This window comes from Notothenia rossii (genome assembly GCF_949606895.1).
Source record: "Notothenia rossii genome assembly, chromosome: 3".
Classification (NCBI taxonomy): domain Eukaryota; kingdom Metazoa; phylum Chordata; class Actinopteri; order Perciformes; family Nototheniidae; genus Notothenia; species Notothenia rossii.
In genome coordinates this window covers 43,859,864-43,875,099 of record NC_136901.1, presented here as the reverse complement: position 1 = coordinate 43,875,099, position 15,236 = coordinate 43,859,864, and the positions used below count along the sequence as shown (strand labels likewise).

Genomic DNA, 15,236 nt, shown 5'->3' with positions numbered 1-15,236 from the left:
TGTGTGTGTGTGTGTGTGTGTGTGTGTGTGTGTGTGTGTGTGTGTTTATGTGGCCTAGCATTGCCATCCTTGTGGGGACCTAAATCCTCTCTTTAGGGTGAAGACTTGGTTAGGGTTAGGATAAGTCTCCAGGAAATGCATGTAAGTCAATGTGATGTCCCCTGAAGTGATGTATACATGGTATGTTTGTGTGTGTGTGTGTGTGTGCACATGTGTTTGTATGTGTGTGTGTGCCTCATATCCATAATCCCTCCCCTTTATAAATGATTCATGGGAATATAACTAATAATAATATAATATGTGAAAAATTATTTCATGACTTATCTAAAAAAAGTAATAAAATAAAATAATATAATAATAATAATAACTGTCATTATAATAACTGACTTTTGTTTCTAAAATGTATGTAAACAAATAAGATAATACATTATTAATAACAACACACACACACACACACACACACACACACACACACACACACACACACACACACACACACACACACACACACACACACACACACACACACACACACACACACACACACACACACACACACACACACACACACACACACACACACACACAAGCTAAATCCAGTATTTAGGGATTACTAATACTTCTTCACTTCCCCCCTCTCTTTTATGTAGTCTGTTACCGTGGAAACCACATCCTTACCCCCCCCCCCCCGCCTTCCCTTGCTTTCTCTCCATCACTTTGAAGATTTTGGTTTGACCTACATTCCTTCATCTCTTCTCCCCGTCTCCCTTTATACCTCCTCCCTCATCCCTCCCCGTCTGTGGATCAAACCATCTGCTCCTCAGCCTGCTGAACATACCATCTGGGAGAACATGAGGGGGGTGCATTGATCCGATTGGAAGGAACATATGGGAATTCCTACAGTGGTTTTATGTTCATTGCACTATACTGTATGGACACATTCTCAAAATACAATCTAAATTAAATTGTATTGATTAAAAGGACTCTTTAAAGTAGAGACACTACATACTGATATACACCTGAACATCAGCATGAGAGAACTCTTTAAAGTAGAGACACTACATACTGATATACACCTGAACATCAGCAGGAGAGGACTCTTTAAAGTAGAGACACTACATACTGATATACACCTGAACATCAGCAGGAGAGGACTCTTTAAAGTAGAGACACTACATACTGATATACACCTGAACATCAGCAGGAGAGGACTCTTTAAAGTAGAGACACTACATACTGATATACACCTGGACATCAGCAGGAGAGGACTCTTTAAAGTAGAGACACTACATACTGATATACACCTGAACATCAGCAGGAGAGGACTCTTTAAAGCAGAGACACTACATACTGATATACACCTGAACATCAGCAGGAGAGGACTCTTTAAAGTAGAGACACTACATACTGATATACACCTGAACATCAGCAGGAGAGGACTCTTTAAAGTAGAGACACTACATACTGATATACACCCGAACATCAGCAGGAGAGGACTCTTTAAAGTAGAGACACTACATACTGATATACACCTGAACATCAGCAGGAGAGGACTCTTTAAAGTAGAGACCCGACATACTGATATACACCTGAGCATCAGCAGGAGAGGACTCTTTAAAGTAGAGACACGACATACTGATATACACCTGAACATCAGCAGGAGAGGACTCTTTAAAGTAGAGACACTACATACTGATATACACCTGAACAGTGTTTTTCTGTTTCCTCCTAATCCCTTTCCTCTGTTTTCTCTGCAGGCCGTCTTCCGTTTGAACCCTCTGTGAATCAAAACCTGGTACTTTCCTACTGAATGAGAATCAACATTTGGGGTTTATTGCAACCCATGGAAGCAGCAGGACGTTTTACATGGATACCAGGACTCCTACAGGAATGTAAATGTACACTTAAGAGATAAATCCTGCACATTTTGACCTTAAAATCCACCGAAAAAACACCTGAGAAACACCTCAGAAGTCCTGCAGAGACGAGGCGTTCATGGCTCTACGCTGAGATAATCACACTTTGACAGAAAAAGTAACCGGCCCCCAAACAAGGGGTGCAATAAGGGGTGTTTTCCCCCCAGATGGATCCCCATCAGCACTCCCCAGAGAGCAGCAGTGAGGAGTGCACCGTCCTGGAGGTCCCGCCCCCCGGGAGGAACGCTTGCCCCCAGCATGCAGGGAAGGTAAGAATGAAACAGGCTTTATGCGTTATTATTTATGCTTTATGTTATTATTATTTAAATTATTTGAGATTGTAATATTATTATTATTCTTCAGTTAATATTATTATTATAAATGTTTTCCTTTATCATATTTTAATTATTTTAGTTCTTGTTATTATTATTATTATTATTATTTTAAATGTATTTTATTAAATTGTTTATTGTTTATTATTACATAACCTGGGATAACCTGTATCCCGTCCCCCTGCAGGTGGCGGAGGTGTACTGCTCGTCCTGTGAGTGTGTGTTGTGTGAGGAGTGTGTGCAGGAGCACAACCAGCAGCACGACCAGAAGCCCCTCGAGCTGATCCTGGAGCAACAGCGCAGCGTCCTGCAGGAACAGCAGGGGGCCGCTTACAGCAGGTGGGACGCACTCTATACACACCTATCTCTATAGACAAATACACTCTATACACTCCTATCTCTATAGACACACTCTATACACTCCTATCTCTATAGACTAACACACTCTATACACTCCTATCTCTATAGACTAACACACTCTATACACTCCTATCTCTATAGACACACTCTATACACTCCTATCTCTATAGACTAACAGACTCTATACAGTCCTATCTCTATAGACTAACACACTCTATACACTCCTATCTCTATAGACTAACACATTCTATACACTCCTATCTCTATAGACACACTCTATACACTCCTATCTCTATAGCTAACAGACTCTATACACTCCTATCTCTATAGACTAACACACTCTATACACTCCTATCTCTATAGACTAACAGACTCTATACACTCCTATCTCTATAGACTAACACACTCTATACACTCCTATCTCTATAGACTAACACACTCTATACACTCCTATCTCTATAGACACACTCTATACACTCCTATCTCTATAGACACACTCTATACACTCCTACCTCTATAGACCAGGGATGAGCAACTTTGATGGTGGTGGGGGGCACATAATTGATGTACTGGCCACCAGGGGGCCGCAGATTCACTTGGAACACAGACACATAAATTCCATGTGTTGTATGTAATTATTAACAAATATACTAAGTCTGACATCTTCATTGACATTTTAAATCAAAGGGAACATCCTCTAATAAGCTCACTAAACAAATATCAGTTCACAGAAATGTTATTTCATTTTTACAAGTGGCATGTTTGTATTGAACAGGTTATTAAACAGTGGAATAAAAGTATTTTAAACTATTGGAAAGCACGGAAAAAGTGTGTGCATTAAGATTAACCATTAAGATGACATACACATGAAGTCATGAACACTAACCCAGACATTAGTTGTCTAACTTGAACCTAAAACACTTAGGTGTCTCAATAAGGGGAATGTCCACACAGACACCTGTCAGCCTGCACTCTGCTGTTCCTCAGCACCACTCCCCCTCCCTCCCTCCCGCTGAAATTATGAATGAAAAGCGTAGTAATCATAGATAACACAGCAGGGTCCGTGACAGTTTGTTTTCATCTGATTTCAAATAAACAAAGTCTTTGTTTTAAGAATACTAAACTTGTTTCGCCAAATTCAGATGATAAATACAACTTTTGAGCTTGTAAAGGCATAATTACAAGAGGCAAAACGTCACAGCAGGCATAAGAACAGCCGGTGTTTCTTGTGAGGGTTTCCCCGGGAAACAAACAAAATACACATAAATGCGTCACAGATTATTTTGCGGTATTTGAAATCATATACGCAGCTCGCGACGTAACTAGGAGTCTAGTGGGCGGTATCAGTACTACAAGTAAAACAAATATTTTTTTATTTTTTATTAATTACGTTGTTTATAAATTAATCTGAGGGCCGCAAAAAGAGGAGGTGGGGGCCACCATTCGCCCATCCCTGCTATAGACGAATACATTGTAAAAAGTCTCTCACCTCTGGATTTTCTGATGCATGAAATGAAACAGACTTGTATTTATCTCCCTGATGACTAACAGACTCTATGCGTTCTATCTCTATAGACTCCCTGAGATCTCGGACGCCTTGTCTTTTGTCCGGGAGATCCTTCTGCAGCTGACCAATCAGAGAGCTTCTATCGACGAGGACATCCAATCGAGTTTCGAGGATCTTCACAAGCAGCTGGACGTCAGAAAGAGCGTCCTGCTGATGGAGCTGGAGGTCACCTACGGCCTGAAGCAGAAGGTGAGAACACACCAGATACCACGTGACTCATCGGTTAACTATACATATTATAATGTGACGTGTTTTTATACAAACTATTTTTTCACATTTTGTATGATATTTTCAACATGTGTCTCCAGGTGCTCCAGTAACTTTTTGGATTAATTACACATATTATAATGTGACTTGACGTGTTTTTATACATACTATGACTTCGATTTATTTCTAAATATTTTTAGGCTTTTTTAGTTTTTTACTGTTTCTCGACAAACAATTCAAGATTTTTCAACTTTTTTCATTGACGTTTCTCAAAATACAACACTTTGCCTTCTTTCAAGATGTATATATTTAAAGTTTTGAATTCGTTTTTATTTCCAGACTTTGATGTTACTTTTGAAAAATACACATTTGAATTTTCCATCCTATTTTTCTGGAAATTATTTACTAGGACTTATTTTTTTACCTTTTTTTACTTTGAATGAAATATAGTGCAAAGTATTTGACTTATTTTTTGAATGACGAAATACTTTTGACTTCTTAGATTTTAAATAAACCATGTTTTTAAAGAATTTCTGTCATGGTTTTGGGTTTATGTTGTGATTTTCCACCTTATTTAGAAACGTTTTCCCTCCTTGTGTCTGGTCTTACTTCCTGTGTTGGCCTTCCTGTCTTTATTTCCCTCCTCTGCCTGATTGTCTTATTGTGTGGTTAGTGTTTCTTATTCTTTGTTTGTTATCAGCTTTTGAATAAACCTCGCTTTTTGTTAAAACTTTGAAACCCTCCTTCCTGTCTCTGTACTGAATTTGGGTATTATTACCCCAACCCCGACAGTTTCTATCCTATTTTTCATTATTATATACTTTTCTTCCCCGTGTGTGCAGGTGCTCCAGGCCCAGGTGGAGAGCCTGGTCCTGGGGGAAGGGGCCCTCTCGGCCTCCCTCTCCCAGGCGGAGGAGGCCCTCTCTGGGGAGGCGTGTGCCGCCGGGCTGCAGGCGGAGCAGCAGCTGCAGCAGAGACTCGGGGATCTGACCGGCCTCCGCCTGACCTGTGAGCCGCAGGAGAACGACCAGCTGGACCTCATCCTGGAGACCGACGGCATGCGCAAGAGCATCCACAACCTGGGCACCATCGTCACCACCAGGTGACACAAAACATGCAGGATAGAGAAGCGTTTTAGATTAGAACCACACTTTCAGAGGTGGAGCAGGATTATAATTAAAGTATGAAGGCTTGAAAGTCCGGAGGAGCGTCCTCCATCCATCCTTTTTTGAGTGTTGAGTTTGAATGTTTGAGATTTCTTTTAAATATATTTGAAAACTTAGGGTTAGGGTTAGGTTAGACCCTAACCCTAACTCGCCAGCCAATTGGAGCATGAATGTTCTGTCGTGATGTCACTATGTTCCATAACTTTGGGATTTTAGCCCCTGCAGACCATTCACATGCACACACACCTATAGAACACGCTACAGGAGAGGGAAAGGTTTTCTAACGTAGTGTTGTCTTGTAAATGTAAGAAATGGCACCGTTAAAACGTTAAATACTTGATCAAATACTCGATAAAATGCAAATGTTCTTACCATGTGACCGTCCTCATCTTCCTCAGCGCGGTGGCGAGCCAGAGCGAGGCCATGGGCGCCGGTTTGGAGCAGTGCATTGTGGGACATCCTGCCTCGGTGACCATTGTGACGAGAGACAAGTCGGGGGGAGCGTGCAAGAGCGGAAACGCCATCATGTCCGCCGAGGTCGGCTTTTTTTACACTTAACATTTTATGCAATTCTGTGGAAACACCAACATATATATTTAGTAGAAAATATAAATGTTGAATTACAAAATGTACAGTAACAAATATAAAGCAAGTTATTATATATACTAGGGCTGTCAAGTTAACGTATTAACGCACATTTTTTTTAATGCCACTAATGATTTTAACGTGCGATTAACGCATGTGTATTTGCCCTCTGCCCGCCCCGTAATTTCAGAGCCCAAAGGCTTGACGTTGTTGTTGTCGTTGTTGTTAGTTGGATGGTGGAAGATTCTAGCGAGAGATATGGATACAAAAAAAGGCCAAGCAGCACAGCTGATGCTGACAGCCCCCCTCCTGCCTCTCGCTTGCGGCAGACCACGCTTGAAAGTTTGCCGGGGAGACGCCTGGACAACAACAGCAACAGCTAAATGGGTGTCTACAGCTTAACATTGTGGAGGACGAGGGGCTGCATGAGATCATTGGGATCGCATCCAACGTGTCGACTGCACATCACAGCGCATTATTTTGACCCCTTTGGGAACTTCAGTCTCATGCTTTGACTGTTATGAAGACAGAGGAGCGGCATTTCACCGACAACTGTAAACAGGCTTGTCTGTTTGAGCAACTGGCTCAGTGCAGAGAAGTACACAGGGTTGGGAGAGAGTGTAAGAGAGAGAGAGGTTCCAGGTTGTTGTGTTGAGAATATTCAGGAGAATATTTGTCATTGTTCCAATGATAATAAAAAAACATTTGCCTAAAGCATATTTGTCCACTCATATGTTGATAAGAGTATTCAAAACTTGAAGAATATTCCTCTAAGGTAAATTTTGAACAGATACAAAATGTGCGATTAATTTAATAATTAGCCCTAATAAATACATGAGTATGTGAGGCATGGAATATTAATAATTAGATTGAATATAAATGTAAAATGTAGTATATATATATAACCTGACGTGTGGGTGTGATCCAGGTCTTCACCCCGGACGGCAGCATCGTGGACGGGGAGATTTTGGACCACAAGAATGGGACATACGAGTTTGTTTACACGGTGCCGAAGGAGGGCGACTTCTCATTGGCTCTCCGTCTGTACGACCAGCATATCAAAGGAAGCCCCTTCAGGCTGAACGTCAACAAGTTCCTGGAGGCCGATGTGGAGGTGGGTGGTCCTATTTAAAAAGGTTTTATTGGCCTATGCTCAAAGCTTCAGTGTAGAAATGGCAATGAAATTGTTATGAGCTGAGCTCCTCCAACAATGCAACATATATAATACAATACAAAAATACAAAAAAAGAAAATAGTACAAGAAGTCTATATACATGTAAATAGAATATGATATATACAAGAACAGAAAGTAAAATTAAATATTGCGTCCATCTGCAGGTGTCCCCCTCCACCACCACAGCCACCAACTCTGCAGCCTACGCCACCCCCTCCACGGGCTCCTCTGAGGGGGCAAAGAGACGAGGGAAGTCCCCCGGCCAGAAGAAGAAGGGCTCCAAGAGGGCGAGCAGCGCCTTGGGGACCCCGAGACGCAAGACCCAGAACCCCATTGAGGACGACCTGATCTTCAGGATCGGTACATCATCACATTACAGCAAATACAAAATGTCTAGCGTACATTTCCAGACTTCTTTAGGCTTGAACTTACGTTTTCTGCAGGATCGAAGGGGAGGAATAAAGGAGAGTTCACCAACCTGCAAGGAGTGGCTGCTTCCTCCAGTGGCAGGATACTGATAGCTGACAGCAACAATCAGTGTGTCCAGGTAAAGCACCTCCAACTAATGTATACAAATGTTGTACTTTAAAAAGGTTAAGCTCATTAGTCTAGTGCAGGGGTCGGCAACCCGCGGCCCTCGGGCCGCATGCGGCCCTTTAAGCCCTCTGCTCTGGCTCCCTTGAGTTTAGACAAAGATAAGAAGGAAATAAAATAAAAGTATTTGTAGGACTATTTATATTTTGTTGCATGGTTGAAAATGTTTCGTATCTTGTATTTTGAGGTGATACTGTGACACATAAATAAAAAACAAAACGGTTTTAATTAGGTCAATTAAAATATACGTCACATCCTGCTACGGTACCGCGCGAGCGCCTTTTCTTGGAGGCGAATAACCTGACCCCCGGCTCGATGAGCGAACTATGGATAAATCAAAGAAAAGTACCGGAGGAACAGAGGATTTAATTCTGTGCGGACAGAGTTATATGCTTTCACAGCAAACGATGCTGGTTTACCGGTATGTTTGATATGTGGAGAGAAGTTGTCAAAGGTGCTGCAGCCTTTACGTGTCGAGGAACAACACGGGGGAGGAAGACAGCTGACGATCTTCAGTCATAATTCAATGGGGTATGTCATTTATTTTAGAAAACAGTTTTTGTTATATTCCATGGAATGCTCTTAACGTCCCGATAGCAATGAATATATTAAATGCTTTGACAATAAATACATAAACAAATTAATCTGTGGAAGCCGTTGCGCTGTAAAAAGCACAACCAATCATTTTAGCCGGCCGGGCTAAAATGATTGGATGGCCTACCTGCCTGTCAGCCTTCCATCTGTGCACAAACTTATCTCGTGCCCTCATTGGTCATGTGTGCATTCGTGTGTGTTGGAGGAGGGACTCTGTGACAAAGTCTGAAGGAAGAGGCATATTTGTTCCGGTTGTGTATTTTCAAATTCTAGCGCACTCGAGCTGGTTTTTCCATTCTTACCTACCTTTAACTCTTTTTAGGGTGCAGCTATATGTTTTATTTATTTCAAAGTGGGCCCATTTTAATGATATTTTTTTTTCCTTGTGCAGATGACTCCTCAAGTGCTGTGTTTAATTTATTTTAAAGTAGGCCTGTGTATTATTTCTAATTCTCCTTATAGGAGTTCTTTGTTTCTTATTAGAGGTTAACAGTTTTATATAATGTAATAAATAGCCTAATAAATGCAAAAAAAAAATAGTTTTGGTCTGATATAACAATAAATACAACTTTATTAGCTATCAAGCTATGAAATATGTTTTGCGGCTCCAGACAAAAAAAATTTGGGGAAAAAGGAGCAAAATGGCTCTTTTGGTCAAAAAGGTTGCAGACCCCTGGTCTAGTGGGTAGAAGGGGGTATCATGCACCACCCTGAACATTTGATGCTAAAGCACCAGGACTTGAGGCTAATCCGCTACCTCTTAAAATGTTTTGGCTCTTTTCAAGCTAATGCTTAAAAAGATGTGGCTTAACGGTAACTAATGCATCAAATTCGTAAATGGTTCGGCTTATTTAAAGCTGATTTACCTGCAGGATAATTGCTGCTTTGAGTTTGTTTCTTTTATGTTCAACTGCATTTATTGTAAGTCCCTTTTGATAAAAGCATCAGCTAAATGTCTGGGCTTCACTTCTCCAAATGGCCCTTTGAGGGCACAGATTTGAGACTATGGTTAAGGTTAAATGAAGGTATGCATTTAGTCTATATGAGTTGTAACCAATGTTTTTCCTGTCCAGATTTTCTCCAATGAGGGGGAATTTAAGAGTCGTTTCGGTGTTCGGGGGCGCTCTCCAGGCCAGCTGCAGCGTCCCACCGGCGTGGCCGTGCATCCCACCGGTGATATCATCATCGCCGACTACGACAACAAGTGGGTCAGCATCTTCTCCAGCGAGGGGAAGTACAAGGTCTGTGGCTTTGAGCTCTGTAGGAAGGAACTGGACTGGATTATCTGACGTACAGAAAATGTGTTCAAACTCTTGTGTTTTGTTGAATGTATTTTCCTTCTCGTATGTTCTCTCCATCTAGACAAAGCTTGGCTCCGGTAGACTGATGGGGCCAAAGGGCGTGACGGTGGACCAGGAAGGTCACGTGATCGTGGTTGACAACAAAGCGTGCACCGTCTTCATCTTCCAGCTGACCGGCAAGCTCGTCTCCAAGTTCGGAAGTCGAGGAAACGGTGACAAGCAGTTTGCAGGTAGAGTTTCAAAGAGATAGTCTGGAAGTTAATGAAGGAGCCACAACACAATGAGGCCAACGATTAACGGTTCATAGACTTACGATCTTTCGAATGTTTAACTCCATGGATGAACGACTACTTTGTTTGTCCAAGAACTGACTATCAATAGAATTATTTTTTCGAACAGTTGACCTCTTAGCTACTTCAAGAAGTTGAGTTGTAAGATGAAGTATACACATTAGAAGTACTTGTTGTGGCAGATAAAGTATAGTCTCACAAAGCACTAATCCTGTTAAAATGTACACACTTAAAGGAGATGAGATACTGCTTAAAATGTAAAAACTGAAAGCAGTTAGTGTTCTGAGCGAGGAGATCTGAATACAGGTGATGTTCCCCGCTGACGACTAATAACTGAAAGCATTTTAAATGCAAGATGAAGTTTGAACTGAAAGCACAATCTGTGTTTCTGTTCAAAGGTCCGCACTTTGCAGCAGTGAACAAGAACAACGAAATCATCGTGACTGACTTCCACAACCACTCTGTGAAGGTAAAGCCTTCATTACTGCAGACTACCTGAACGATCCCGTTAGTTTTAAAGTTTGTTGCTCAAGAACACTTTGAATTTGGATCTTGATCTCTGTTTTCTGTCTCTGTCAGGTTTTCACTCCGGAGGGCGAGCTGGTGATGAAATTTGGCTCTAATGGTGAGGGAAACGGCCAGTTCAACGCTCCCACTGGTGTAGCCGTGGACGTCAATGGGAACATCATCGTAGCCGACTGGGGAAACAGCAGAATACAGGTACAGAATGGAATAACAAGAAGCACTTACTTTGGGAGTTTGTGCAGAAACCAAATGTTCTCGCTCTGTTGAAACATTTCCAGGTGTTTGACGGTAGCGGATCCTTTCTATCCTACATCAACACGTCCGCGGACCCTCTGTACGGACCCCAGGGTCTGGCTTTGACCTCAGACGGACATGTGGTCGTGGCAGACTCTGGAAACCACTGCTTCAAAGTCTATCGCTACCTGCAATAATGGAGGATTGGAGGAATGGCGGTTGGAGGGAGTGGTTGTTGGAGTGAAGGGAGATGGTGCACGTCGTCACATTTCTAGGAATAATTGCATGAACCTCTACCATCACATTGGAACAAGGGATGGGTACGAAAAAGGAAGAAGCAAAGAAGAAGGATTACCCATCATTACATCAACAGACCACAACGAAACTTTGATCTAGTTTTCTCATCTTTAAAGATTAGGATAAAGTTCCATCATCAGCTATCGTGTGAAACGGTGAATCACAGATAACGGTGGGACAACGATTGGTCTTTGAACTACATATTCCTAACGTTTGAAGAGAGATGAAGACAGAGGGAAAATGGAAAGATGGTGGATTCAAGGGAAATATCTTAGAATCATGCAGGATGGAGTAAAAACAGTTATGTAACAACTGATTCAGGATGTCACTCTCTATAAGTCCCTCTTTCTCCCAGTGGGGCATTATTAGAAAAGGAAAATGGAGGAAGAACAAAGACAGGTTGCAAGAGGAGGTGAAAAACGTCTTGGAAACCACAACTTCCTAAACCCAAAATGGAGAAGAGGATTAAAGAAGTATCAAAGGTGTGAGTGTATAAATAAAGGCCTTTGTGTTGAAGGGAATTGATCGGAAGATGAAAGGTGTTCTAATATTCTGCCTTGTGATGTATGCAATAGCCAAATGATAGCCGCTAAGCTAAAAGAGGTCTACGTCGTAGTTTGACATTCAGGTCATTACCACACATGAACAAAACGGTTCTGACGCTGTCGATTACATTTGCGAATCAACTCTAACATGTTGAAGCTAACATTAGCTAGCAACTTTTAGAGCTTGTCCGGTCGCCCTTGAGCAAATTACTTCCAGCAGAAAAAGACTAGTGAACGTTAAAATCCGTAAATATGCAACAAGAAATCACTTGAGAAGGGAATCCTCATCCAGCCAGGTTAAAATGGACTATAATGTTGACTAAAGATTGACTTGCGATGGTGATGATAAAATATTGTTTGACTGAGACACTAGGCTTCTTTTAGCTTGCTGTCCTTTGTTTGTACATTACGGCCCGTCCACACACAGGCATGAAAAAAATCTTTCAAAGCTTCGCCCATTCACTTGAATGGGGTGACGTAGAAGATTTTTAATCTTCGCCGAACTGTCTTTATGGGGAGCGGAGCATGGCTTTGCAAGCATCGTGAGCATCAAAAGTTGAGCAATGTTCAACTTTTGATGCTCCCGATGCTTTCGAAGCTGGCATCAGCCAATCAAATCCCGTTTATGCAAATCCCGCCAGTACAAGCGCTAGACAATCAAACCGCGTTCAAGCTGTGAGAGCCAGACCGCAGTTCATTTCCTCATATTCCAAACGAGAAATTACGGTAGCAAATCACCCGGTTCTTTACGACCAGAACCATTTACCGGGATACAAACCGGAGGAACCAGGCATGGAGGGAGGTGGCAGAGACAGTGGGTGAAACTGGTAGGTTTTCGCCTGTTTGGAGAGTTTATATCCAGTTTACTTCGTTTTAACATTGCTATTGCTTTGTATGTCGGGGTGGGAGATTCATGTGATTGGTTGTTGGTCGCGTTGCTCGCAAAAAATCGCCAAGCTTAAGACACGCCCAGCATCAAGATTTTTCAAGATTTATTTCATGCTTGTGTGTGGACGGGCCGTTAGGATTGTCTGATTATAGAATGTTTAAATTGAGTTTCTTGTCATATGCTAGTAATCTTTACAAGTCCTAGGCAATAGATTCATCGTTATAAAGGATTGCTTGGCTCTGATGCTGATTGTCTGTATGACTGGTTCAATTGGTTGATTGACACGAAGGCACCACGGCCTTGTCTGTGCTTGGTTTGAGTGGTAATATATTTTTCCCATGAGAAATCTGTTTCAAAGGAGAAAAAGAAGGTCTATAAATCTATCCTATATATTTGTGAGAACACATTTAAATAATATCGTGTAAAATGTTGAAAAACAAGGAACAGATACAATCTCATTTCAATAGCCAAAAACAAGATGATTCTTTCGTTCTGTCATCTTCCATAAAACAATGGATCAGTGTCCAATCAGCATGCCTCTGTATTATGTGATTGTCTTCATCAAACTTACTGGTTTAAACTGTAGGATCCAATTTCATAAAAACAGTTCATAAACTCCTGCATTTACAACAAAGGACGCAAGACCAATGTTACGTTGCAAAAGCATTTAAAAAAGAGTTTTGGTAAAGTGCTATTCAATAGAAGTAATTCAAAAAGCATTTACATTGATTGTTGAATAGGCAACAAAAGCATTTAAGTTATTCACATGCGCACTCAGTTATACCTGTAATATACAGAACATGTTTGGCTAACACGCGTGATCGAATAGAACACTTTATGTTAGTTATTGCTTCATAATATTTATTAATCTATTTATTTATTCATATATTTTGCCATTGATATCTTTCTCTTTTTTTCTTTCTCCATCTGATTGTGTTCTACCATGTGCATTGAAATTCTCAAGTGCCCATTATATTTCTTCTTTCTGTACATCTTGTCTGTTATGTTGAATCAAAATATGATTGTTGGTATTTGATACATTTTATACTGACTGTTGTGAGCGGAAAAATCAGCATTTCAAGTTTTGTTTTATTTTTATTTGTCAGATGAAAGTCGCGATTCTGTGTTGGGAAAATAATGAAGCTAGCTAATAAGAAAACAGCTTGTTAGCATTTCATTTCTGACTGAAATCAATAGACATGTTTGGCAAAAAGCTAATAAGTTAGCTGTTGCTCAGAATACAGCAGAGTACAAAGGCCACACTTATAAACTACAATCTGTCCAAGTAAGGACATTTATTTTGAAGATTTAATACTTTAAATTTTGTAAGAAAAAGTCCATCTAGTTATGGCTTTTTATGGTCCTCGGTTTCAATGCTGAATGCTAACAATGCTCTTTCACGGATAGCTAAAACCAAACATGTGCTATGTTCAATGAGACCATTTTGATTTAAATGAACTGTCAGAGTCCCGAAAAGGATTTCATGTATTTTCCATAATTCTTCTGATTGTCAGTTAAAAGTGCATTCTCTGACTTTGTTTTAGCGCCCAATAGTGCTGCTGAATCTCAAATAGTGCTGATCACCAGCTGGGAGGAGATTTCTGGTGTTTCTAAAAGAAATCTGGGCCTTGTTTGCTGGAGATTCAGCCTTACTGTCAGTAAAACATGAATGTCGTTTCAAAGTTGATTTGATGGAATTGCCTTCTCAGTAATCTTGAAATGTAATGCAAAAATAACTAAGAGATAGTTGATGACCATTTCAAACACAATTCAAACGAGTACACATCCATTTGTGGTAACTTCGGAACAATACATTCCTATTCCTACATGGATTGGGTGTGTATCATTGTTGGATTTCCACCACTCAAGGAAAACTATTGTACCAATAAAGGTTTTTCTTTTCTCTCATATTGATATGTGGTGTTTTGAAACACAGTCCTTAAACTAATGAAATCTTTCATTGTCACATGCCTGCTCTCTCTCTCTATATTTACTATATGTCATGTCTGTTAACTGTTATGGACTGTCTCTCTAATATTCACTCCCACACTCAACTCTACAATAAAGCATTGATTCCTAAATAACCTCCAAACTTCAATGTGTAATCTTTTTTAAGACCTTGAAAACGTGAAACACACATTATGCTCATTGTTAAATGATCAGAAACGAGACTTCAGTGAGATATGAATAACGATATGCATTTTATATCAAACCACCAGGATCACACCATGAATGAACTTCTAGATAACTCACATAACAAATCATAAACACAAACACTACATTATACACACAGTAGTCGTTGTTTATTCTGTCATTTGCATGACCAATAGCTGCTGAATGTGATCTGCATGCATTTGGAAACAATTGTTTTGCATTTTTCCACATGTCTGAGCACAGGCATTTTCTATTATAAATATCATGTCAATAAATACACCTGGAAAATTCCTAGAAATTCAATATATATATCACCCCGAACATGTGAAACTGATTTACAACCCATACAACTACTCAACACACAATATAAGATCCATCTACAAAATACATTTGGCATTACCAAAACCTTAAACGTGCTCTTCAACTATTAAGCATTGTACTATTGTTTGAAAATAAAAAGTTAAAAACAATGTGGTAGAAGGCTTCTCTTCTCCTTGTCAAAACCT

General features: G+C 40.5%; 1 protein-coding gene across 1 annotated transcript in view; it reads left to right on the top strand.

Annotated features, from left to right (window-relative positions):
- Positions 1–14,674, top strand: part of LOC307032585 (tripartite motif-containing protein 2-like) — a 16,288-nt gene extending 1,614 nt beyond the window's left edge. The window contains exons 2-14 of the mRNA XM_079670674.1: positions 1,758–2,185; positions 2,436–2,587; positions 4,184–4,364; positions 5,225–5,484; positions 5,947–6,085; positions 7,062–7,247; positions 7,472–7,667; positions 7,751–7,854; positions 9,569–9,736; positions 9,858–10,026; positions 10,485–10,555; positions 10,666–10,806; positions 10,890–14,674. Of these exons, the coding sequence (XP_079526800.1) occupies positions 2,084–2,185; positions 2,436–2,587; positions 4,184–4,364; positions 5,225–5,484; positions 5,947–6,085; positions 7,062–7,247; positions 7,472–7,667; positions 7,751–7,854; positions 9,569–9,736; positions 9,858–10,026; positions 10,485–10,555; positions 10,666–10,806; positions 10,890–11,042 (2,022 nt within the window). The 5' untranslated portion in view covers positions 1,758–2,083 and the 3' untranslated portion in view covers positions 11,043–14,674. The remainder of the gene's footprint in view (positions 1–1,757; positions 2,186–2,435; positions 2,588–4,183; positions 4,365–5,224; positions 5,485–5,946; positions 6,086–7,061; positions 7,248–7,471; positions 7,668–7,750; positions 7,855–9,568; positions 9,737–9,857; positions 10,027–10,484; positions 10,556–10,665; positions 10,807–10,889) is intronic.
- Positions 14,675–15,236: the final 562 nt, after the last annotated feature.